The 25,226-nt window shown below is 37.7% G+C and overlaps 2 protein-coding genes across 6 annotated transcripts in view; one reads left to right on the forward strand and one right to left on the reverse strand.

Annotated features, from left to right (window-relative positions):
• Positions 1 to 3,401, forward strand: part of zmp:0000000926 (lysine-specific demethylase 6B) — a 52,275-nt gene extending 48,874 nt beyond the window's left edge. For all 4 annotated transcript variants that reach the window (XM_026945014.3, XM_026945015.3, XM_026945013.3 and 1 more), the window contains one exon: positions 567 to 3,401. In XM_026945014.3, the coding sequence (XP_026800815.3) occupies positions 567 to 1,106 (540 nt within the window). In that variant the 3' untranslated portion in view covers positions 1,107 to 3,401. The remainder of the gene's footprint in view (positions 1 to 566) is intronic.
• Positions 3,390 to 19,952, reverse strand: irf10 (interferon regulatory factor 10). 2 transcript variants are annotated; one of them, XM_026945016.3, is made up of 9 exons: positions 19,876 to 19,952; positions 19,495 to 19,668; positions 17,532 to 17,721; positions 16,440 to 16,492; positions 14,297 to 14,339; positions 12,486 to 12,596; positions 11,627 to 12,013; positions 7,493 to 7,611; positions 3,390 to 6,368 (listed from the first exon to the last, which is right to left on the reverse strand). In XM_026945016.3, exons 2-9 carry the CDS (start codon positions 19,666 to 19,668, stop codon positions 6,276 to 6,278), a joined length of 1,170 nt encoding a protein of 389 aa, XP_026800817.3. In that variant the 5' UTR covers positions 19,876 to 19,952; the 3' UTR covers positions 3,390 to 6,275. The 2 variants fall into 2 exon arrangements, with proteins under 2 accessions (XP_026800817.3, XP_053096756.1); XM_053240781.1 differs by lacking the exons at positions 7,493 to 7,611; positions 19,876 to 19,952 and having other exon boundaries at positions 19,495 to 19,794.
• Between the last annotated feature and the right edge of the window lie 5,274 nt (positions 19,953 to 25,226).

Raw genomic sequence — 25,226 nt, forward strand, 5'->3', positions numbered from 1 at the left:
AAGGTTCCTGAACTAAAGTTGCTCATCTTAGTTTCCTGAATTAAAGATCCTAGGCTAAAGTTCCTGGGCTGAGCTTCCTGAACTAAATTTCCTGGGCTGAGGTTTCTGAAGTTACTGGGTTTAGGTTCCTAGTCTAAAGTTCCTGGGATTCGGTTCCTCGACTGTTTCTAGAGTAAATTTCCTGGGCTAAGGTTCCTAAACTAAGGTTTCTTGACTAAAGTACCTGAGCTAAGGTTCCTGAATTAAAGTTCTTCTGCTAAGATTTCCGGGTTTATGTACCTGAACTAAAGTTCTCCTGGGATTAGGATTCTGGGTTTAGGTTTCTGGGCTAAGCATCCTTGACTTACATTCCTAGGCTAATGTTCCTGGGCTAAAATTTCTACTTAAAGTTCAGAGTGTATTTTTCCCAGGCCAAATATCTTTAGTGGAAAGACAGAGAATTTGAATCTGAATGATACCCAGTGTTTTCCCATTTTCCTGTCTCACTAGAAAGCCATAACATAATTTCATTTTGCACAAGTACCAGGAGAGCTGATTTGTTGATTTTCTTGGCTTTCTCTTGGCAGGAATTGCTCACGGTTTTGGAGGAGTATCCATTTTTTGTGCGGGACAGAGGCTGGTCTTCATGCAGTCCTCAGAGGAGTGCCAATCTCTACGGCCTCCACTGCCGCCAGCTCAGTCCAGGAGACGTCTGCCTGGCTTTGACCCCGACACCAACCTCATTGCCCCGGACAACAACAACTTTGACACCAATGCCCAACACCCTGACCGCGGTGGCCACCTTAGCCTCCTCGGTGACCTCAACGAGGACCTCATTGACCCCATCGTTGACCTCTTTACCCCCGCCAATGACCTCATCAATCCTGACGTCCACCTCGCTGCAACAACACTCATGCAGTCGCAGTTCTGCAGGATCAGAGACCAGCACACACAGATTTCACAGAACGGCTCCGCCCCTTGCCCCATCGCTTCCGTCTGATTCCCGGCGGGAGATCCAGGATAAGCCACGCTCCCGAAAGAGACGCTGGTCCGCCCCCGAGTTGCATGAAGGAAATAGGAGCTGCACAGATTTACCTCAAGGATGTAAACAAATGAGACAGCAGTAAGTCCTCATTAAGAGTCTGAGTTCACTACCAAGAAGTGCTTTTATTTCATCACATAGCAACGATTAATACTTTATTCCTCAGTTTGTCCTGATTATTAAAAAATCAATTGTTTAACAAGGAGAACAATCTGGTTATATGATGAAACAAGAAATAACACATGAAAGGGGGCAATCTGACACCAGTGGTCATTTAATGTTTCATTTCTCAAAAACTGCTGATTTTATGGCACTAACTGAAACACTTTTTCATGTTTCGCTTGCTGTGTTTCCCATTTTTATGTGCTGAATAGTTCCGTAGTAAGTTCTTATCAAGAGAAAACCTATCTTACAGTGATTCAACAGCATCATTAATAATATAAATGTCCTCAAATATATTGTCATTACTTGACAAACGTAATTTTCATTTACTGAAATTATATGCATCTTTAATCAGTGTCAGATCCACTAAATTAATTTATATCACAGCAATTTCTCTATTCTGATTTGTCAGAAGGTGTTGATTAATTTTCTGTTTCTAACAACAGTTCTGACAATAGTATAGCTACAAATCACAGCTTATGTTACATAATAATGCACTCATTTGTATTTAGAAAAATAAAAAAATATTGCCATTTGGCAAAATGTTGGCAATTTGCTGTGGTTTAAGAGGAATAAAGCACTTTGGGACATGCTGTTATTGGAAAATAACAAACTTCAGGATGGTAGCAGAGCTCCGTCACACCACCATATTGTTGATTCATTTCCTATAACAAAAGGCCTCATCGTGATTTATTCCTTACATAGCATGACTACATTTTGAAGAATACGTTTCTCAAAAGACCAAAATCAGTACTATTTAAAAGCTAAGTGAAAAGCTGCATGCTTTATGTATTAAAAGAGTAAGCAATCTCTTGTAATATTGGTGGCTAGTGATGGCTTTGGAAAAAAAAGGGGAAAATTACTTGAATTAACTGGTGTATTTAGAAAATGGGTTTGGAATTCCCTGAAAGTTTAGCACCATAATAAAGTGTGAATACAAAGCCTAATTCAAGAAATAATAAAACAATAACAATAAAAATGTAAAATTATCAGGCTTAGAACTCGCACTGTACCAAAACCTGGCTTTTTTTGCCGTTAAAAAAAGCAAACTAATTTGCGCAGACAGAAAATTTTTTAAATGTTTTCATCTTATATAAATGAAGGACAATGAATAAAAATGGATTGAGGTTAATAAGTGATGAAATACAAACACATCTTGGTAGCAAACTGAGACATTTGCACAGAGGGTTCACGGAGCCATGTGAGGACTTTAACCCAAACCGATTATTCGTGACCTCATGGTTACTTTGGAAGAGCCATATGTGTTTTTGTGTTTATTGGTTAAAACGGGTTTGGAAGGAAGGACAGAAGGAAAAAAAAACAACAACGCAATGCTAGTGATGCACAGTCAGACTTTATGTCTTTTGAGACAATCAAACTCGCCTGTTGTTGACGCCACGTCTGTTTTCGGTGTACTTTTTCTGCAGGGTATCTCTTTTCAGTCAGTATTATAAAGGAAATAATATTGAATGGAAAAAAATGACTATATAATTATATGAATAGTTATATATTATACAGGTGTTACATATGAATATGCTAAAAAAAATAACAAGACAAATATGATGACAAACATTAATGGTTACTTTTTTCGCAATGCAGTTTTCTTTCACGCTTCTAAACTGAGCTTTGGCTCTCGAGGTGAATGTATACAGATTTTAGCTTCGCAATACGAGGTACAAATGCAAATTCACCTTGGCATTACGTTCCAATGTGTGGGTAAAAACGGAAAAGACACTAAAGGAGGAAAGAAAAAAGAAGCTTCCCGCCGATAAAGGGACGTATGTTGGTGTTTTTCCATTCGAAAGGGGATTAAAGGTGCTAATAACATGTTGGAAGGTGATGCTTTGGGAGTGCACTTGACCTCGCAATGTGCTTTCGATTTTTTTTCCCTCCATATTTTTTCCACCCTCTTTATTTTTCTGTACAATATGAAAGCAGGGGAAAAAATGTAAAAAAAAAAAAATATGGAAAGTATTTTAAACTCAGATACGGGTATTCATTCTTGATCAAGCACACTCTTTCCCTTTCTGTTAATTTTGATTTATTTTAAATTTTATTTGATTTTTTTTTTTTGTGGTGTTGTTATTTTTCCAGAAAAAAAGAGGATTGTTATTTTTTTTTCCTTTATAAATGTATAGCTATAAAATTGTATATTTTTAAAACTTGTGAGACTGTAAAACAATGTTCGCTAGAAATAAAAGAATGCTTTATAGATTTATATGGAGTCCGATTTTTATTATTTTATAAACCTGATGACCCCGATTAATGACCATAACACAAATGACTGAGGATTAATTGAATAAATACATCATATAACAATAGCACATAAGAAAAATAAGTTCAGGTTGTCATGTTAGCAGAAGATTTTTCACAGTTTTTAGTTTGCACAGTATGATTATAAAGGAAAACAAACAAACAAATAAAGAAAAATAATCAAGGCTGCATTCCCCAAAAGCTGAATTCTGAATCCAAGCTGCCTGTTTGATCAAATTTATATTATAAACTGTTAAAAAAGAAAAAGCAGTAAGACTGGCACTTTTGGCACTCTACATGAGTAACATGCTAATATGGCTAACAATGAGTCAAAATTAGCATTACCACTACCACGACGCATGTTTCCTACGGGGTTTAATTCAATGCTGCATTCACATCGTGTTGGACAGTTCGACAGAAAAAAAACCAAAAAAACTTCCCCTTATTCCCGACTTGAAAGTGTTCACGCATTGCCTTTTTCTTTACTAGACAAAGGTGGAGGTTGTAGTTTTTATCTTATATTAGCTAGTGCTAGCTGTGATAGCGGTGTCTATGTTTCTAATCTGTAATAGTACTGAATAAATTTATCCACTATAATTCATTATAAACTGAAATATTAACTACTTTAATATAAGAGTCCTGGTTTGGTCAGAGAACTAAGGTCAGATCTGACCCCAAAAAACTTGTATTTTCTTCTCTAAGGTCGAAATGAACTGAGGCCTTGTTTTTTTTTTTTTGTTTGTTTTTTTCTGGTGGGAATTATGTTTTCTCCGATACAACATGAATGCAACATTGCTATTAGCAACATTTTGACCTAAACATTCCTTCAGCACGAGCACAGATACTTCCTTGAAGCATTAGTCACAATTAGCATGATGATATAGGGATGATGCTAATTTTTGCTATTTCTTTTGGTTGTTTCTAGTACAATGACATTTTTTGTCTGAAATATTCTTTTAGAAATGACAGTGTATTTCAAATATGTGGCTAACTTTGTATTGTACACCAAACATGTAAGCTGGTACAACAATTGTACGCTAGAAGCCACAGTTAGCATACCATTTAGCTAGTACAACCTATGCGATAGCGACATTAGTCTTTTTGAACAAAAGTATTCAAATAAGTTGACAGTTAACATGGCTAACTAATTTTAAGCCTTTATACTTTGCATGATAATATTTGCATAGTTGTCAACATTAACTTTTTCCATTTTTAACTGATTCACTTTTAAACAATTTCACAATATTTACAGCCGTAAAAAGCTTTCTCTGAGACACTCTTTAAACCAAGAAAAAGTAAAAAAGCAGAAAAATGTTCAAAAACAAAACAAAAGAGACTTTCCTCAGAAAAATTAACATGCTAACATGGCTAGCAATAAATGGAAACTAGAAGTTAGTTAGAATAAGCTTATTATTTTGATCATGCTAATTGTAATTTATTTTTTATATATTGTTGGCCTACAGAGTAACAAATCCAAGTATGCCGTGGTGAAGCTAATGGGTGTAATTAGCTTAATAGTATTTGTTACTTTTTGCTTTCATTCACATTTAGCAACATTAGCATTTTTGCTGAATGAAATTCTCCTTTAAAGGTAGCGTAGTTAATCCTACAGAGTTAACAAGCATGCTAACATACACTGCGGTCCTGCCATATCGGAATTACCGTAAATACTAGATGACAACCCGGACGTTCTACTCAGAGCTGTTTACGTCCTCAGACTCGAAATTATGCGTTTCTATATGCCAAAATGAATCTGTGTGAGATGACGTTGTTGACAACTAAAAAATACAGAACTACAATTTAAATCAGATTTTTACGCTATTGCTAAATATTGAAGAACACAAAAGCGCAACAGGTAACAATGACGTTGTTTATTAATAACGTAGGCATTGGTCATGTGTTGTTGCAAACCTACACAAACAACAACAATAATAAATTAATAATAATAACAGTAAATTTCAGATTAATTTTGCATTATTAAGACATTAATAATAGTCAGTTATACGAGTTATTACACAGAGATATTACAAGATAACAACGTATCTACATTTTATTCTACATCCGCCACCATTTTGAATGTTTCAGAGTTAACAAGTTGTAATTACGAGTTCTACGAGGACGTGAACGCTTTTTACAAGTCAGAATCTAATAATTATGGTAATTACGACATGGCGTGAACGTAGCTATAGTTAACAATCAAGCTAGTACTCACAATTAGCATGATTCCTCTGGTATCAACTTTCATGTATTGTTAGCAATGTTAGCATTTTTTTTTACCAAAACATAATAAACATTATTTAATTTTCCTTGACTGTAATAAAATAAAAACATTAAATAACAGCAGGTTATTTTATTGACTGTAATTGATAACTGAAATATTGTTTTAAAAGAGCATTGTCCAAACATGCTACGTAGGCTAACAATAACAGAAAGCTAACAGCTATGAGTCTGAATTGATTTTCTTAGCAAAATGCTAATTGGTTAGCTTGAGGAAACTTGACTGCTGGTAACTTTGTGCTTGATTATGCTCATTTTTGCTGGTAAAATCTATAATTTATTGACAGCAACATTTAGCAAAGCATGGAGCATGGTTGATTCTGAGGTAACATGGCTAACAGTGTTAGCCACTAGTTCGCATGATGCTGTTTTCCTAATTCCTTGTTACAACTGGTTAATCATTCAAAAGCTTTACTCTTAAATAGTAATAAGAGAAAATTGTTGAAAGAAAAAAACGCTTTGGTGTACAGTTATGGTTTTGCTGAAGTGTGTTGGGTGTGTTTATATCTACAGTGATGGATGGAGGGATGAAGAGAGGACTGGATGGATGGAGGAGTGGATTTCATTTCTGTGCTTCTGATTTCAGACTGAATTTCAGTTCAGCATCATGCTTCTGGAGACCCTCAAGCAGCTCCTTAGCGAACAGGGGCACCACCTACACACACACACACACACACACGCGCGAGCACACACACACACACACAGAATAAAAGGAGATGGGTGGATGGACAAATGGATGGATGGACAGATGGATGGATGGAGAAAAAAGACAGAAAGAGATGAAATAGGAAGATAATGTAGACAATAACAAAGACAAATAAGCAAGATGGAGAGAATATAAAGAAAGATCAAAAGAAAAGAGAGGATAGATAAAGGGAAGGAAAAAAGAAAAACGTATGATGGACAATGGGTGAAGAAAGTGCAGAGAGAAAGAAACTCATAAAAGATGATGGATGGATGGATTGATGGACAGATGGATGGATGGATGGATGAAAAAAATGAAACGAAAGGGATAAGAGATGGGAATGATGGACAATGGATGGATTGAGTAGAAGAAGTGCATGAAAGATAAACTTGAAACATGAGAATATAGATAAAGAGGTAAAAGATAGAGGATGGGATGATAGCGAGGAGGATGAAAGATGATGGATGGGTGGAGAGAGAGAGAGAGAGAGAGAGAGAGAGAGACAGATCAGTGTGTTGGTTCAGTTGCTCTCTCTTTGCTGTGGCTCCCTCTGCTGCTCATCTTATTTTATTACACACACACTTACACAGAGCTATTGCTACAAACATACACACACGCGTATGCGCACACACACAGTAATACACACTCTTACACAGTGCTACTGCTACAAACACACACACAGTAATACACACACAAAAAGCTACTGCTAAAACACACACACAGTAATACACTCACAGAGCTACTGCTACAAACACACACACACACACGCACAGTGATACACACACTTACACAGAGCTACTGCTACAAACACACATACGCATACACACACACACACATAAACACAGTAACACACACAGAGCTACTGCTGCAAACACACATATGCATACACACACACACAAACACAGTAACACACACACACACAGAGCTACTGCTGCAAACACACACACACATAGTAACACACACACTTACACAGAGCTACTGCTGTAAACACACACTCACACAGACATTTACATGCATGAATAGACAAACTAACATAGACATACACACATAGTAACACACAGACACACACACACAGACACACAGTGAAAGCCCACCTGTGCTGTAATGAGTTTTTTGCTCTTGGGTTGATTTTTGTCAGGAAATTCCTCTCCAAAGCACAGGTCAATCACATAGCGTGGCCTCGGCCCCCCCACCTGCAGGTGCTGATGTAGCTCTACACAATAATCACACGCACACACACACACACACACACACAGTGTTTGTCTAACTAGGTAATCTTGTTAAACATATAACATTATAATGATCCCTGGATGGACAGACAGTCAGTAAAAATAAGATGAAGGAAAGACAAAATAAAAGAGAGAGAAAAAGGAGGAACAATGGACAGATAAAAAAATGAATGAATATACCCAAAGAAAAAGCAAAGATGGATAGGAAGCAAGAAAGAAGGAGAGATAAAGTTGGGATAAAGAGAGAACGATGAGTATGAAGAATGCATGGAGAAGGAGGAAAGATACAGAGAAAGACACATGGGGATGGACAGAGCTAACAAAATGTGTGGAATGTGTGGAGAGGAAGAAGAAGGGTGGATAGAATGAAAGTCCAAAAATAGAAAATAGATAAAAGAAAACAAGAGAGACAGTGAGAGGGAGAGTGGAGGAATAAATGGATGGAGAGAAGAGGAAGGGTGGCAGAAATGAAAGAAAAAAACAGATAGAGGATAGACAGAAAGAAAGCATAAGAGGGGAAAAGCTAGATATAGATGCAGAAGGAAAGAGGAGAGAGGAAGAGAGAGGAAACAAGAGATGAGAGAAAGATGAAAAATGACAGATAAGAAAGAGGAAAGAAGATAGAGGATAAGAGAAAGAATTGACCTGAGAACCTGATTGACATTTTGAAAGAATGAGAGGGAGGGATGAAGGACAGAGGTTAAAGGTGTAGATCAACTGAGGGAAAGAAGAGGGATGAACGGAAGAAGATATAAATGAGAGAACGGAGGGAAGATGGCAAGTGAAAGAATGGGTATGGATAGAGTGAGGGAAACGAGTAGGAATAGATGGAGAGAAGTGCAGAAGTGGAGAAAGAATGGGGAAATAAATGGAGAGGAATAAAAGGAGAGAAAGAACATGGAGAGAGAGAGAGAGAGAGAGAGAGACAGAGAGAGAGAGAAACTGTCCCTTCCACCAGCATCATCACAGTCACTAGGTGTTTTCTGAAGGAAAAAACCTGAAAGTTTCTGTGCTGCATTACGTCTGCTGCTAGAGCTCACTTTCCCCTCCATCTCCCCCATTCATCCAACCCTCAGACGTGCCACAGAAAGGCAGAGAAGGAAAAGTACAGTTTTGTAGATGAAAAAAAAGAGAAATAGACCTTGTGATACACACTCACTTTCTATTAAACCTTTTCTTTTGATTTCTGATTGACATTTTGAACTTTCTCCATCTGAAAGGCTTTGAGTTGCTTAGTGATTCGAGGTTTGTAGCTGATCTCTTAAATGTTTCTTCATCCGAAAAAGGTCTATGAGATTTACCTTTCTTCTAACCGTGTCATCCGAAAATGCGTTGGCTCTTTGAAGCGAGTACAGGGAGTCATTACGGATAGTTTTACTGAGCTTTTGCGAAGGTGTTTCGCCGACACTGTGTGTGTGTTTAACCCCATTAGGCTTTCGTCTGCTTTGCTAGTGCTTTTCCAGGTCCAAAATACTGTCCATTCCCATCGCACTCAATTCATTCATTTGACATTCAGCCTGCAGTTTATCAACCTCAGCTTGAAAAACCTTTCAGCCTGAGTCACAACAGAGCCTTTATTTCCCACCCATATCTCTGAAATGATTTCCTTGTTAGGTGTCTCTGATGGTTCCTCAGGAATATGTCGGGGTATGTCCACATCAGACATCAGACACATGCGCTGTTTACGATTATCTCTGTTCTGTTACAGCGTCGCTAGCTGTGGCTTTGCTAATGTTGTCAGAAGCTTCTGATTCGGTGTTTTGGTTGTTCACTGTCTCTGTAGGCCGTTGTTTATGTGAGCATGCTACTCTTTTGTGCCTTTCACCTCCACATTCAAAACAGCACATGTTAGCAGTAGTTGTGTAAACCATGAAAGACTTTCTGTCATGTTTCATGTGAAAGGAGACATCGAGGGTTTGTGTCAGTGACTCTGAAATGGTCTGAAGGAAGTAACATGCTTCATGATCTGACTTTTGCACCTAAGGTAAATCGGCTGAATTGTACTTGCTAGCGTACTACAGAGTGTTAACTCGAGTTCTAAATCCTCATCAGGGATGAAAGGAGGAATGTTTGAAATTGTGACTCGCACCACCGTGAGAGAGAGAGAGAGATTGGGAAAAGCATCCAATTGAAACCCTGCATACCGAATTTTGCAATAGTATACTAAGTCCAAAGAAAAACACCAAATAATGGCCGCAGGGCAGAATTAGGCCAATACCTTCTACTTCTAAATATCCAAAAAAAGAGCCATCAGATTTTGGAAGCATTTAAAAACAAGTGACCCCGAGACATACCACTATAAAGCCTAAAATACCAGGAGCTGAACGTAGCGAGGAGTCTCCTCTGCCAGCTGGTCCTGAGACTGACTGACCTCTCACCTACAGAGGCTACTGAGACTCAGGACCACATACTCACAACCATTCGGCCCAACCAAATTACAAACACAGAAAAGAAAAAGTACATTACTTATTGGACAAACACCATTAATAATCAACACAAACTGGAATGTTATTCGGCACTAAATCGAGAGTACACCGTGGCAGAAAAACTGACCACGAAAGACCCTGACGATGTACAGCCTCAGTGAGCAGGGGCTGGCCGTAGAGACGGGCCGCCGCAGACAGACGAAAGGAGAGGCTGTGCTCCCAATGCAGCCTGGGAGTGATGGAGATAGAGCTGCATTTCCTCACAGAATGCCCCAAATACGACATCACCAGAAAGCACTATTAGTGCAAACATGGCTGCAAGATTTGTAGCATCTTTTCACAGCCTGAGGAAAACCCAGAGCTACGAAAGAGCTCTAAATCAGTAACCCGCCTCCACCACCATCCCCAGCCACCCATCCACCATAACCGCGCCTACCACCATGAACAGCCATCCACCCTAACCGCGCCTAACACCGTAACCACCCACCCACTCAAACCCCACTTCAACACCTTATTTCAACACTTCCTGTGTTCCTGTGTTACCATTACTGTATTAATGTATATGATTTGGCATGTGGTTATTAATTTTGCTATATATTTATTACCATCTGTGGTTATTAATTTTGCTATATATTTATTACCATCTGTGGTTATTAATTTTGCTACATATTTATTTGTTTTGACATGTTTGTTTTGGTATTTTTATTATCATCTTTCATTTTATGTTTGGTTCAATTCCTACTTCTCTTGCTCTGTTGTTGTATGTTGCTTTGGCAATACAAAAATATTTAGTCATGTCAATAAAGCACAATTGAATTGAATTGAATTGAATTGAGAGAGACAGAACTCTCACAATCTGAGAGAGAAGAATAAAATAGAAGCTAATCATGTGAATATTAATGTCAATATGTTACAGAACAATAATATACATGTAAATAGCATAAATGTATGTAATATATACAGTACATACCTGAATTCGTTCAGATTTGTTTATTTGGCTATTTGTTTGCTTACTTATTTGTTTGATATTTATTTATCTAACTATCTAATTAGTTATTTATTTCAGTATTAGTATTTTTTATATATTCCATTATCACCATTGTTATCTTGTTCTTTTTGGTTTCCTTACCCCCACTCAATGCTTTGGCAAGAATTGTTAACTACAATTCATGCCAATAAAGCTGTTTTGAATTTGAATTTGAATTTGAATTTGAATTTGAGAGAGAGAGAGAGACATAGATAGAGAGTGACAGATAGAGAGATAGAGACACGGACATAGACATACACACACAGAGAAAGAGACAGAGAGACAGAGAGACATATAGAGATAGAGACATAGACAAAGATTGACAGATAGAGAGAGACAGAGGCATAGACACAGAGAGAGAGACAGAGAGACAGATAGAGACAGACAAAGATTGACAGATAGAGAGAGAGAGACAGAGGCATAGACACCGAGAGAGACAGAGAGAGAGAGACAGATAGAGACATAGACACAGAGAGAGAGAGAGACAGAGAAAGAGACAGATAGAGAAAACGACAGAGAGAGAGAGCTGTGGTCTCTTGTCCTCACCCTGCAGGAAGACATTGATGTCCAGCAGTTTGCACGTCTTCTCTCTCTCCAGTTTGTTGGGTCGGAGCGTGTGTTGGGCGAGCGGCCCGTCCCAGTACACTCGTCCCTGACAGAAGCGTTTGATGTAGACTCCATCAGGGGCGACCCACACTAACACACCTTTCTCCAGGTGAGGCAGCAGGCGGCTCATGGCCTCGGCGATGCCCGGTGGGAGGGACAGAGTGTCCAGGCGAGGGAACGACAGAGTGTGAGCTGCACACGGCCCGTAAATACGCTCGTTCCCCACCGGCGCTGAACCCTGCAGGATAAAACATCCCTCTGGAGACGAGGTGATCAATTCCTGAACCAGCTGGCCATGATAGAACACACACACGAGGAGTCGGAAGTCTGGAAGCACATACACACACACACACACACACACACACACACAAAATATTAGCTTTATTAAGTAAGCTAGTTATTGAGAAGTATATTGTAATAAATTGTAAAATAGTGTGCAACATGTAAGAAATAAAAAACACTTAAAATAAACACATGCTGTAGGAAAATAATCAATGGTGAAGCTAAGTTATTATTTTTCCTGTAACTGCATATCCTGGAGTGTTTTTTTCTTTTTATATCACCGCGATTTGCTAACATTCATTTATCTTTTTTATTAATGAACTGTGTCATACTTGTTATAGTTTGTGACATATTGTTGCTGCTACTAATGATGAATTCTCTTCTACTTCTGTGTTTACACAAAAATATGTGATTTTAGATACAGCCCATGTCTCAGGACCGTGTGTGTGAGTGTGTGTGTGTGTGTGTGTGTGTGTGTGAGATGAGTCACTGAATGAAATGTGTGAAATATATTTACCTGAAATGGGGCACCATGTTGTTAGCAGAGTGACAGAAACATTCGCAGGTCTGTCGTAACTGACAACATTGTTATTGCTGTAGAGATCCAACCTGCTGTCTGCTGGTCTCTCTACACACACACACACACACACACATGCACACACACACACACACACACATTAAGACTTCTTTTATCATAAAAACATGTGAGTAGAGCAGTAGAAAAGAGGTTGACTGTATACGTCTACCATCTACTTTGTTCATATCAGAGATAATTTTAAAACAATCGATTAGAAACAGATTTATTTCTGTCTCTTTAAAGAGTCTGGAAAATTCCAGAAATTCATGTAATGACTTTTAGAAGCTTCTGATTGGCCAATCGTCATAATTAGGAGTTAAGGGAAGTGCACCAGTGGTTGTAAAATGGCCTACCTTTAGAGACTGGACCATTTTGCCCTTGATACCAATCGAACTCAGACATGATCACTGAAAAATAAATGTGGACTTCCAAACAACTGAAGGTACATAAATATTGTAGGCAAATATAAAATCTTGGGAATACACAGACATTGCTTGGCTCAGGAATGAGGAACAAATAAACTCCCAGGGATGAACGACCTTTGGTCCAAAAGGTACACCTGAACTCCAAGACAACAACAAAGGAACTGTTGAAGGAGCTGGAGGCATCAGGTACCAAAGTATTCACATCCATCATTAAGAAAGATCTACATTGCCATGGCCCGAAAGGCTTTTGCACAAGGAAGAAGCCCCTTATTTAAGACTGGCATTAAAAAGCCAGTCTGAAGTTTGCAAGTGATCACCAAACTTTTGGAGGAGTCTTTTTCTCTGGTCAGATGAAACAAAACTGAACTGTTTGGCCATGATGATGGCCTTGTATGGAGGAAAAAGGGCGAGGCTTTTAATCGGAAGAACACCATCCCAACTTTGAAGCATGGGGGTGGCAGCATCGTGTAGTGTGGGGTGATTTGCTGTAAATGGGACTGATGCACTTCAGAAAATAGATGGCATCATGAGGAAGGAGGATTATCTAGAAATACTGAAGCAACACCTCAAGACAGCCAGGAAGTTAAAAACTTAGTTGCAACTGGGAAACTTCCAGCAAGAGCCCTGACCAAAGCCCTGACGTAAATATAAGCTGAAATAAATCTGTCTCTTAGCTGTTATTGTGAAATGACCGCTTATAGAAATAAAGTAGATATTTGACTACTAATACAGTAGATATTTGACTACCTAACTGACTTAACACAGGAAGTGTATGGTAATATGAAATGTGTGGAGTTGAACTTTTCCACAAAACTTTTGTAAACTTTTGGCCTCAGCTGTATGAATGAATATATTAGCTTATATAAATATGTGCAAAACTTGTTGGCAGTTTTCTGTATTTTTTTTCATTCTGCTGGTTTGCTACTAATTGTTTAACCACGCCCACTTCTGGACAGGTATGTATAACGCCTTTAAGTCCTTGTGCGTTCAAGTTTGGAGGTCGTGATTAAGATGTGGTGTGTGTGTGTGTGTGTTCAAGTGGTTTGTGTGGTGTGTGTGTGTCTGTTTGTGTGTGTGTGAGATAGGGGGAGGGGTATGTTTTTATATCTTAGTGGGGATCAAATATCCAGCTAAATGACAGAAATATCTGACAGTTTTACATTGTGAGGACGAGGAAAACTAACTCTATTTCAAAAATTTAAAAAGCCAAAATGCTTCCTTTAGGTTACGGACATTAAGGTTAAGGTTAGATTTAGGTGTAGACAAGTAAGACAAATGTGTGTGTGCGTGTGTGTGTGTGTGTATGTGTGTGTGTCTTCTACTAACCGTCTGATACTCTACTGTTATTTGAGTTGCCATGTACAACATCCTAAAAATAGAAACATCACACAGTTAGAATTCATTTGATTTTATTTTTCCATCATGTCTGCATCATCCTTCACTAATAAAAGTCTAACACACGAGCTGTGTCTCAAGTCACATTTATAATATAACTGTTTATCTGAGTATGAACGCTTCATATGTGTGTTTGTCAGAGAGTCTAAAACATTAGTGCACAACTCATTGATTCTTTATTTCCTTTTGCGCTTTGCATTTGAAATGTAGTTTAATTGTAGCCGTGACTCACTGAGACAGTTGAAGGCTCAGCTCATGAAATCAGGTGTGTGTAAATCACAGGCCATTGTTTTAAAGTACCAATGAATATGTAATTTTATACAATTACATATAATTGATGCAGACTCAAGTGGGTAATTTGCATCCTCATATTCTCAGTGAAGCTGCCAAAATATACAATATAAAAATCAACAGTTTTGTTAATCACTTACATTAACTAATGGAGCTAACTCAGCTCATGTAACGCTCACAAAACAGTGTTTTTTAATCGAAGTACACAAGCATATATGATAAAGTGTCTATTTTAAATTTAAAAATGTGCATATAATCTAAATAAGCCATTACATTTTTGAGAGAGAAAGAGAGAGAGAGAGAGAGAGAGAGAGAGAGACTTACGATGAGAGACGGACAGGCACAGAGCGAGAGACTCATGATGAGACAGAGACAGGGAGAGAGACTCATGATGAGACAGAGACAGGGAGAGAGACAGGCAAAGAGAGACTCATGATGAGACAGAGACAGGGAGAGAGACTCATCATGAGAGAGACAGGCAGAGAGAGATTCATGATGAGAGAGAGATAGGCAGAGAGAGACTCATGATGAGAGAGAGACAGGTAGAGAGAGAGACAGACAGAGAGAGACTCATGATGAGAGAGAGACAGACAGAGAGAGACTCATGATGAGAGAGAGACAGGTAGAGAGAGATTCATGATGAGAAAGAGACAGGTAGAGAGAGACTTATAATGAGAGAGAGACAGACAGAGAGAGACTCATGATGAGAGAGAGACAGGTAGAGAGAGATTCATGATGAGAGAGAGACAGTAGAGAGAGACTTATAATGAGAGAGAGACAGACAGAGAGAGACTCATGATGAGAGAGAGGCAGCAGGTAGAGAGAGAATTATTATGAGAGAGAGAGACAGACAGAGAAAGACTCATGACGAGAGAGAGACAGGTAGAGAGAGAGACTCATGACGAGAGAGAGACAGGCAGAGAGAGATTCATGATGAGAGAGAGACAGGTAGAGAGAGACAGATAGAGAGAGAGACTTACGATGAAAGAGAGACAGGCAGAGAGACAGACTCATGACGAGAGAGAGACAGACAGAGAGAGACTCATGACGAGAGAGAGACAGGCAGAGAGAGATTCATGATGAGAGAGAGACAGGTAGAGAGAGACAGATAGAGAGAGAGACTTACGATGAAAGAGAGACAGGCAGAGAGACAGACTCATGACGAGAGAGAGACAGACAGAGAGAGACTCATGACGAGAGAGAGACAGACAGAGAGAGACTCTTTTTTTTAATCAGGATTTCATGCTGATCCCTGCTTGTTTGTGTTGCTAGTGAAACCTTGCTAAGCTATGTTAGCCTGAGCTACTTTCATTTTCAGCAGGGTGGATATGCTAAAGCTCTGAGTGCTAATTTATTTTTTTCTCCACTGCCCACAACTGACATCTGTCCTGTTTCACAACGCAGCAGCTGCCCGTGGTGTCGATCATTAAAATTCCTTAAACCGAGGGAGAGGCTTTTATCAGCACAGAGCAGGAGCCGTTTCACTGAGCACCAAAAGAATGTTCTAGAAAATCAGACCTCTCTGGTCGAACTAGTTGTGAATGAACTGAGAAACTACAGTGTAAAGTAAACTATCTGTTTCTGTGCGTCTGTACTGGCAGAGCTTGTACATCAGTTTCATCCACCAGGTGTCAGTAAAACACTTTAGTTCTTCTCATAGTTTCACTTTCATGTTCAGGGTGCTAATGGAATTGTGTAAATGTAGTCTACTGAATGGGGATTTCCAGCTGCCCTTAGTGTGTGTGTGTGTGTGTGTGTGTGTGTGTGTGTGTTGTTGTTTTACCTGACCATGAGCTTCAGCGAATGCTTTGCCTTTTACTGAACTCACAACAGATTCTGAAAGACACAGAGAATCATGATGAGAGAAAGAGACATGGAGAGAGACTCATAAAGAGAGAGAAAGAGAGAGAGAGAGAGAGGCAGAGAGACTCATAAAGAGAGAGAGAGAGAGAGAGAGACTCATGATAAGAGAGACAAAAAAGACTCATGAAAGAGGCAGGCAGAGAGAGCGTCATTCTTTCTGAATTTCTGAATTTCTTTCTTTATTTATTCATTTGTTTATTTCTTTCTTTATTTCTTTCTGAATTTCTTTCTGAATATCTGAATTTCTAAATTTCTTTCTGAATTTCTTTCTGCATTTTTTTGTACTTTCTTTATTTCTGTCTTTTTTCAATCTTAGTTTATCTCCACCCTTTCCTTTATTTTTTGTACTTTACTGTCTTTCTTCATTTCTGTGTTTCTTTTGTACTTTCTTTCAATCTTTTTTCAGCCGTATTGGTTTTTCCCCATTTCATTTGTTTATCCCTCACTTTCCTATGTTTTCCCTTTCTTTCTTTCTTTCTTTCCAGACTTTTTCTTTTCAAGCTGTTTCTCTTGTGTTCTTTGCCTCTTTCTCTGTCTCTTTCTCTTTCTCTCTCACTCCTGCCCTGCCTCATGCCGTCCTTCCTTTCTTCCTTCCTTCACTTTGTTCGTTTCTTGTAAACTTCATTCTTAACTCGCTATATTTTTGCAAGTTAAAGATTCAAGATTTTTTTTAATGTAAATCACTTTCTTTCAATCTTTCATCCATTTTCTTTATCATTTCATTATTTCATTCCTCCATCGTTTTGTTCACTCAAAAGGATGGATTGCTTTGCTTGTTTTTCTCTCGAGCTTTTTTTTTTCTATGAATGTGTTTTTTAAATGTTTAATTTTTTTTCTCCCCTCCATGTCTCATACACACACAGGATTTCCTTCAGGAAGTCCACTATACTGAACTAAACAATCAATTATGTGACTTGTGACGTGTGATGTCATTTCCTGGATGTGAAGTCTCAGAGATTAGAAACACTGGTACTTTCAGCCTCTGTAGTATTGAGTGTGTGTGTGTGTTCACCTGTGTGTGCGTGTGTATCCTCCACTATCCTGTACACCTTGTATGGTTCAGAGATGTCCAGTTGGCTGCGTTCAGAAACTTCCTGGAACTCAGAGCTCTTGTTGAGGGCGCAGCGTAGCCGAGTCTTCCACGCTGAGGGGTCGGCTCTGTCACGGCCCTCACGGTACTTCCCTTTATACACCGCCCATGCCTACACACACACACACACACACACACACACACACACACACACACACATACACATTTAGACAATATATCGATACACCCACACGCGCACACCCACACACACACTTAGGCATTAAAACATATACACAGCCGTATGGATACACCCACTCACACGCACACACACACACATTTAGACATTAAAACGTATACACAGCCGCATAGATACACACACACACACAGCCGTATGGATACACACACACACACACACACACACATAGACATTTAGACATTAAGACATATACACATACATATGGAAATACACACATACACACATGACGAAAAACAAACACATGCAATTGTGCAAATACACACACACACACACACACAAACAGTAGGCAGAATCAGTCATGCATTCAGATGTGCAATCACATACACATATATAGGTAAACACACCCATGCAACAATGTGCAAATGCACACACACACATACACATGCGCACACACACACAAACTAAACACTGTATATGGGTTAATTTTACTGTGTGTGTGTGTGTGTGTCTTTCAGACCTGATTTTTTTCTAGATATTATGAACTTTGGGTTTAATTTATTAACCCATCAGTGGACTTTCTCTTAATTTCTGCACTTTAACGACGGAAAAAACCCTGAATCATGCGACGTACAACACAACAGACCCTGTAGATGTTGATACAACAATTTAATGTTGTGTTAGTTTAATTTAATTTTAGTTTAATTAATTTAACTGTTTATCTTTGTGTGTTTATTCAAAATGGCAGGTGTTACCTCAACATTGTCAAAGTTCATTCAGCACTACTAGAGGTATTAAATTAACAACAAAAGCATTTATTCAGTGTTTAAGTGTTAATTCTTCTCTTTTCTAATCCTGTGTCAGTGCAAGAAGTAATAATTGAATGTTTTAATTCAAGTTCAAGTTAATTTTATTATATAGATTTTGTAGATTTCTTTTGATTTAACAGAATAAGAATTCGACTTTATCAGAGTTTTGTTCAACATGCTAGGTGTTAATTCTGAATAACTGAATTCAATAATATACATGCTAATTCATGGCTGTAGATGTTTATTTAAAACTGTCAAAGTTAATTTCACAATGTAACGGAAAATTTCTGATTTAAAAAAAACAGAAAAATTTGACTGACATCAGTGTTTATTCAACTTTATTCAATTCTAGCTCTTAACTTTTAACGATTTAATTCAGTAAAAACAGATGCTAAATCATGGTTGTAGGTGTTAATTTAGCAAAGATAACTAAACACTGTGTGTGTTCGTTGTACATGGTGACTGTTAAGAATCTAGATTAAATTAACCTATAACAGATAAATTAACTAAATAAAATTCAGTCATACTGTTTAAGGGTTAACTGAACATGGTAGGTGTTCAGTCAATTTTAAGAGTTCATCCAACAATATAGACAATTATGATTTAATATAATCCAAAGCGTAGGTGTTAATTTAACATGCTGGATGTTAGTTCAACGCTGTACGAGTGTAATCTGAAATCTGAAAACTGTACACTGTAATCAGTAAATGTTAAATCAGGTGAAAATTATGAGAATTAATTCAATAATCTGTACAGTAGTAGAGCAAGAAAGGGTTAACTTGAGTACTTCTGAGACTTTCAACACTAGATTTGTTTGTTTTCTTCTTTTTGTTTTGCTGAAGATGTTTGATTTTTTGGATTATTTGGATTGCTTCCCTTGCTTCTGTGTGATCATTAAGAGAAATCAGAACAAACGCACTAATCAGAATGACTGTAATGGGACCTTGAAGAGCGCAGCGTCCTCGTTCTGCCTGTAGTCCTGCTTAGCTGCGTGTTTCCACGGGATTTTAAATAAAGTTTTCTCCTCGTTCTCCCAGCTCAGTCCCGCATACTTCCCGCTGTCAATCTGTGCGATCAGCCATTCCCTCAGACGCATCGGGCTCTCCTTCTGCTCCATCTGTGGAGAAAAAGCCCCACATCAACGACATCCTGAACATTTCTTCTACACGCAGCCAGAGAAGGATCCGGAAAACAAGCTGTCACATGACCTCAGGCACAAAGCTCTAATTTCAGGCATTTTCCTGGGTGTTCACACATAGAACTGTTTAAATAATACATTAGAAAAGTGATCTAAAAATGCAAAAAGCTTTTAATGAGAACTTACAGTTTCTCTGAGAAGGAAACGTGTGTGTTCACATGTGCACTCAAAAGTGTGCGCTGTACCGCAAGCTCAAAATGAAAGAGAAAGCAAGACAGGAAATACTTTCGCTTTCCTCTCTGATATGATACACACACACACACACATACACAGATGAGAACAGAAACAGTACTAGCACTTGAATTATAGCAAATTAAACTCAGTCAAATAGAACGTTTAAGAAGGGCTGTGATCGATTCGATTAGACGTCAGGTCATCTAACCCTAATTATTTTAACAACGAGGAATTATTTTTAAACATGTTTCTCAGACTGTGTGTTTAGCTACAACACAGACCCAACCAAGTCACTTAGTTTAATCAATGATTTGAATAAGGGAACTTCATTTACTGTGGGTGAATTAGCCATTATTCACTAAGTGGTCATGACTATAGAGTTACTTGCAGAAAAAAACAGAAATGGACAAAGTTAATGCACCATTTTAAATCACATATGTGACAAAACTACAAAATAATCTCGGTGACATTTTTCTACAAATATTACATTTATTACTTCTCAAACTTTTTTGGCTTTGCCGCCTTTTAATGATCTTTTAACCCAAGTAAACCCCTTTATTATACTATTTTTTTCTTCTGTTTACTTCTATGACTAATCCCCAGTCACTGATTTTTAAAAGCTGGTCATCTTTAGACAGAGTAACAGTTGTATGATCCATTTTCCATTCTTTTAAAAACGATTTTCATGTCACTCTTCTGGATGTTGAAAGTTTGGAACATTTTTATAAGCAAACCTCACTCCTTAGTCTTCATGATACTGTTTTTTTAGGGTTGTTTCTCTAGCGAGCTCTAGGTTCTCCCAGCAACAGGTGTATTTATATTGAGATTGCTTGGCAACTTAATTACACCCAGGTCAACACCATTCAACTAACTGTGTGACTTCTGGTTGGAAACTGGTTGCACCGGAATTATTTTATAGGTTTCATAACAGTGGGGGTGATTACTTATGCAATCACAACGTTTTATGTTTTAAGTCATTTTAATTTAAAAATTTAATCTTTTTTCCTCTCTGACTTATAGGCTATAGATTTGTTACATATAATTCCAAAAGTTCAGGTTGTAACATGACAAAATGTGGAAAAGTTCAAAGGGGGGTGAATACTTATGCACTGGATACATCCATTTTTTTTCCAAAATGACGTCCTTTATTTTAAAGATGCAAAAACATTATGAATATATTGTATAGTTAATATTGTAACTATTGTTAATATCATTATTGTTTTGTTCAAATTTTGTATTTTACATGTTACACATTTGTGTTATTCATTTATTCCTAAATTCACTGTAAAAATAAATAAATAAATAAATAAATAAATAAAGACTGTAAAGTGAAGTGAGACCAGAAAATGACTTATACTGTACAGATGTTCATTAGGAATCTGATGAGCTGCTGGAGAAAAGAGAACTGAAACTTCTTTTTTTCTTGCTTGGCTGAAGGTCTGTGTTTCTTTTCCTGCTGTCAGAGGACAGAGGTTCATGTCTTTTAATGTTTAATCCACTAAGGAGGAGGAGGACGAGGAGGAGGGTTTCAGTCTTACTCGCTTTTCAGTTCTCCACTTTTGGCAACTGACTAACTCAATGATGATTAGCTAAAACGTATCGATGTGTTTTCCATGTGGGGGGAAAAGGACTTTAGTCCCCGTGACGCCTAATAAAACTTGACTGATTCAAACTGGCTTAAAAGCAGGGGTGGAAACAGGACCAAAAAATCATATGTTAGTAAAAGTGCTGGTACTTCCCAAAAATGTACGGTGAGTAGAGTAAAAGTACCCTTCCTACAAACTAAATAAGTTAAAGAGTATCTTGTTTAAAGTGTTTTTTTTTTTAAATTTTTTTTTTTATTGTGACGGCTTTCCCCATATAACACTGACTTACATATAACCAACCTGACCTCTCTCTCTCTCTCTCTCTCTTTCTCTCTCTCTCTCTCTCTCTCTCTCTATATATATATATATATATATATATATATATATACATATATATATATATATATATATATATATATATATAGTGAATATGAGCTCAAGATGCAGAGCTTCAGCTTAAATTTGAGGGTATTTACATCAAATCAAGTAAACAGTGTAGGAATTACAGCACTTTTTATATGTGGTCCCTCAATAATTCAGGGAACAAAAGGTGCGAATACAAAGACGACCGAACATAATCATAAATTACATTGTCACTTTTAATATTTACTTGCAAATCCACTTCAGTTACAGATTACAAAAGGTTTTCCACGCTTAATGGTTTCCATCTCTTTTGAAATCGCCCCTACTCACTGTTAACTTTGCGCTTTTTGTCTGTAGCCATGACTAATTAGCATTCAGTAAACTAATTTGCAGGTGTAGTCAGAGGGAAAATAATGCTCAGGTGTATTAGCTGAGTTAGTATAGTCTGCTGCCACCGTCAGGTGAAAGGAAAAATTGCACCTATCATATGATCTAAGAGAGAAGCCGTGGGCCCCTCAGTATATATACACGGGCCACATTTGGCCCTGGGGCCGGACTTTGGACACCCTGGTCTAGGCTGAGGCCCTTCCTGCAGGTTCAGTTATATGTTCTGGTGTTGTAACATTGAAGCTAACGTGAATGCTCCTCCACCTTCATGATCATTAACAGTTAGTGCCAGTTCTACTGTTGGCACTCGATGCGATTTAATATGATTGGCCAGGGAACAGTCCAATCACCAGCTGTGGAGTCAAAAGAAGTGATGAAACAAATCATCAGAGGTACTGAGAAATTACACTTAAGTGAAAGTATAACTTATGCTTCAAAAATTACTGGATTAAAAGTGGACGTATCAAGCCAAAACATGTTCGTGGTTCAAGGGTCTTTATTTATCACATACATTACATACATGTGATATATTAATGTAGTGAAATGTTTTTCCTTAGTGCCTCGTCCCACAGTGCAACAGGGATACATAATAAAACAGAATATAATAAAAGCCGAATATAATGAATAAAATAGATAAATAGAATAGAATCTATTAGACAAAATATAGATGTTATATGTAAAAATATGTATGTTTATATATATATATATATATATATATATATATATATATATATATATATATATATATATATGTTTAGCAGCTTGAAAAAAGGAATCTTAGCAGCTTTTTGATGACATAATGTGCAAAAGATGCAAGAGTTTTTGTTTTTCAATGTGACATGTGAAAGTAAAAAAGTTTTTTCACTTTTAAAAAGTATGTATTCACTTGGTAAAAAGTAAATGTTTTTAACTGATGAAATTAAGTTAATCATATTTTCATGTGATATGTAATTTTTATTACATAACAGCTAAAACTGTTGTTTTAAAGAAACACCATTTTGCCTGAACATATCATCCAATTTCTGTAAGATTGCAATATTTACCATTAACTAGAATTTGAATTGCGACCTAGCCTATTATGTTTGTTACTGAAAAGAGGCTTAGTTAAATATATTCCAGTTAGTGTTAGCAAATGAGTGAAATGAGAAGGTCTCAGTGAAGGACTTCTTATTTACACTATAACAAATTTATATCATTGAAATATTCACAGCTCTAAATATTTATCATATTGAATCTTTGCTGCTTTAAAGGTATCTTTTACTTACAGTTCATTGTTGTTAGTGATCACAATTTTGTCAAGTACGGATTGTAAGTATGGACAGTGATTGTTGTTGTTTTTGGTCTGGTATAACCAGCAGATGGAGCTGTTTTACAGCATTTTAAACTCCATGCAGCAGCTCCAGTCTTAAGCTTGGTTGAAGGCTGTTTTAAAACTCGCCAGATCTTAAAACACTCAATTACACACAGCCTTAATTACATCAGCATGTGAATTATGATTAAGCTGTTTGGACGAATAGTGAATAGTGAACAGTGAACACATTGAATCTCCAGTCCTTATAAACTTTTATTTTACAAATCATGTTCAATGTTAACCAGTTTATTAACAGTCTGGTCAGTAAGAATGCATGGCCAGAACTGGTATGAGTCACATGTCGCTAAGAAAACATTTCAGATGCAAGTGTACATGATGTACCAACATTTGCTAGTCTAACAGTATGCTGCGGATCATGAAAAGTAGCAGTTTTTTGGGAGAAACTGAACAAAATGCAATCGGTAGAAGCTCAGGGGAAGGGAGAGTCTGTAGCTAGTCATGACTAGCTAGCTAACATTAGCTAACACACTCTCACTGCAAGCAGCAGTGTTAGCGCTGGTGGGGTTGTCATAGGCAACGGTCTCGATCGTATCCTCGGCATCGATCAGTGTTTTAGTAACATTAGCCACAGTGTTCGTCTAGCCACAATTTAAAACAGGTCGATATCAGTGGTACATCAGCCCACGCTGCTATCTTTCTTTTTTTTGTTTACTCTTAGCAGATCTGCTATTCCATTTTCGCTACATTTTCAAATTTGCCAGGCATCATGCAAGTGTCTTCCTAGCTAATGAGTAAATGCCTAGATGCACATCTGCACTGCTGACTGGTCTGAATGTCATGACCATGAAAATGAAAGCCTATAAGAGACTGTAAGACAGAAGAGTTATGCACATTGGTTTAATAATAATAAATTGTTCATTTAATAACTTTGGATAACAGCCCAGTCGGCCCAGTGTTTAATCCATCATTGACTGATGTGAGTTTCAACTCTGCTGCTGTAATGAGATAAAACATGAGATGTTTTGGTCTGATGGAACTGCTGGAATAAAGGTGAGTATTGGTCATGAACTGCTCGTGTCTCCTCACAGAAATGCTGCTTAAATGAAAGCAGGTGACCTTCTAAGCTGTCCAACATTACACTTTTGGCTCCAAAGTCTCCCAGAAAACACACAAAAAGCCACATTTCTATTTGAACGTGTTGTGTAAACGGTCCAGCTGGTGATTACTTGTAGGTTTTCTGAGGAATCGAGTTGTTTATGTGTTGTGTATCTCCAGTGTACAAGTGTGCAGGTGGTGAACTGTTTCTCTGAGCTGAGTCACTGTGACTCACAGCTGAAGCAGTGAAGGAGCACACCGAGGACACGGACATGGCTTAGAGAGAAATACATCAACATGTCCCTGATCCTGATCCTGACCGGAGCAGATACGCAGAGCACAGTGCAAGAGCCGAACGTCTGTAAAAAAAAAAAAAAAAAAAACACTGAAACGCAGAAGTTATCGTAGTTATAATCACAGGCAGTAATGGAGGAAATAATACAGAAAAAATATAAACTAGTGAGAAAAAATTGTTTAAATTTGTTTATTTTCACCTTGTGATGTGTGATGGACACCACTTAAAGCATCTCTCTGCTTGTTTCTTTCTTTATCTATTTATT

The sequence above is a fragment of the Pangasianodon hypophthalmus genome, chromosome 16 (assembly GCF_027358585.1).
Source record: "Pangasianodon hypophthalmus isolate fPanHyp1 chromosome 16, fPanHyp1.pri, whole genome shotgun sequence".
NCBI lineage: Eukaryota > Metazoa > Chordata > Actinopteri > Siluriformes > Pangasiidae > Pangasianodon > Pangasianodon hypophthalmus.

What these genes read in the sequence shown, in the direction of transcription:
- irf10 (XM_026945016.3), bottom strand. Translation starts at nt 19,668, where the DNA reads ATGGAGCAGAAGGAGAGCCCGATGCGTCTGAGGGAATGGCTGATCGCA. An exon ending in AGGACGCTGCGCTCTTCAAG is followed by an intron (nt 17,722 to 19,494) that starts GTCCCATTACAG and finishes GTGTGTGTGTAG; the next exon opens with GCATGGGCGGTGTATAAAGG. An exon ending in TCGCTGAAGCTCATGGTCAG is followed by an intron (nt 14,340 to 16,439) that starts GTAAAACAACAA and finishes TTCTATTTTTAG; the next exon opens with GATGTTGTACATGGCAACTC.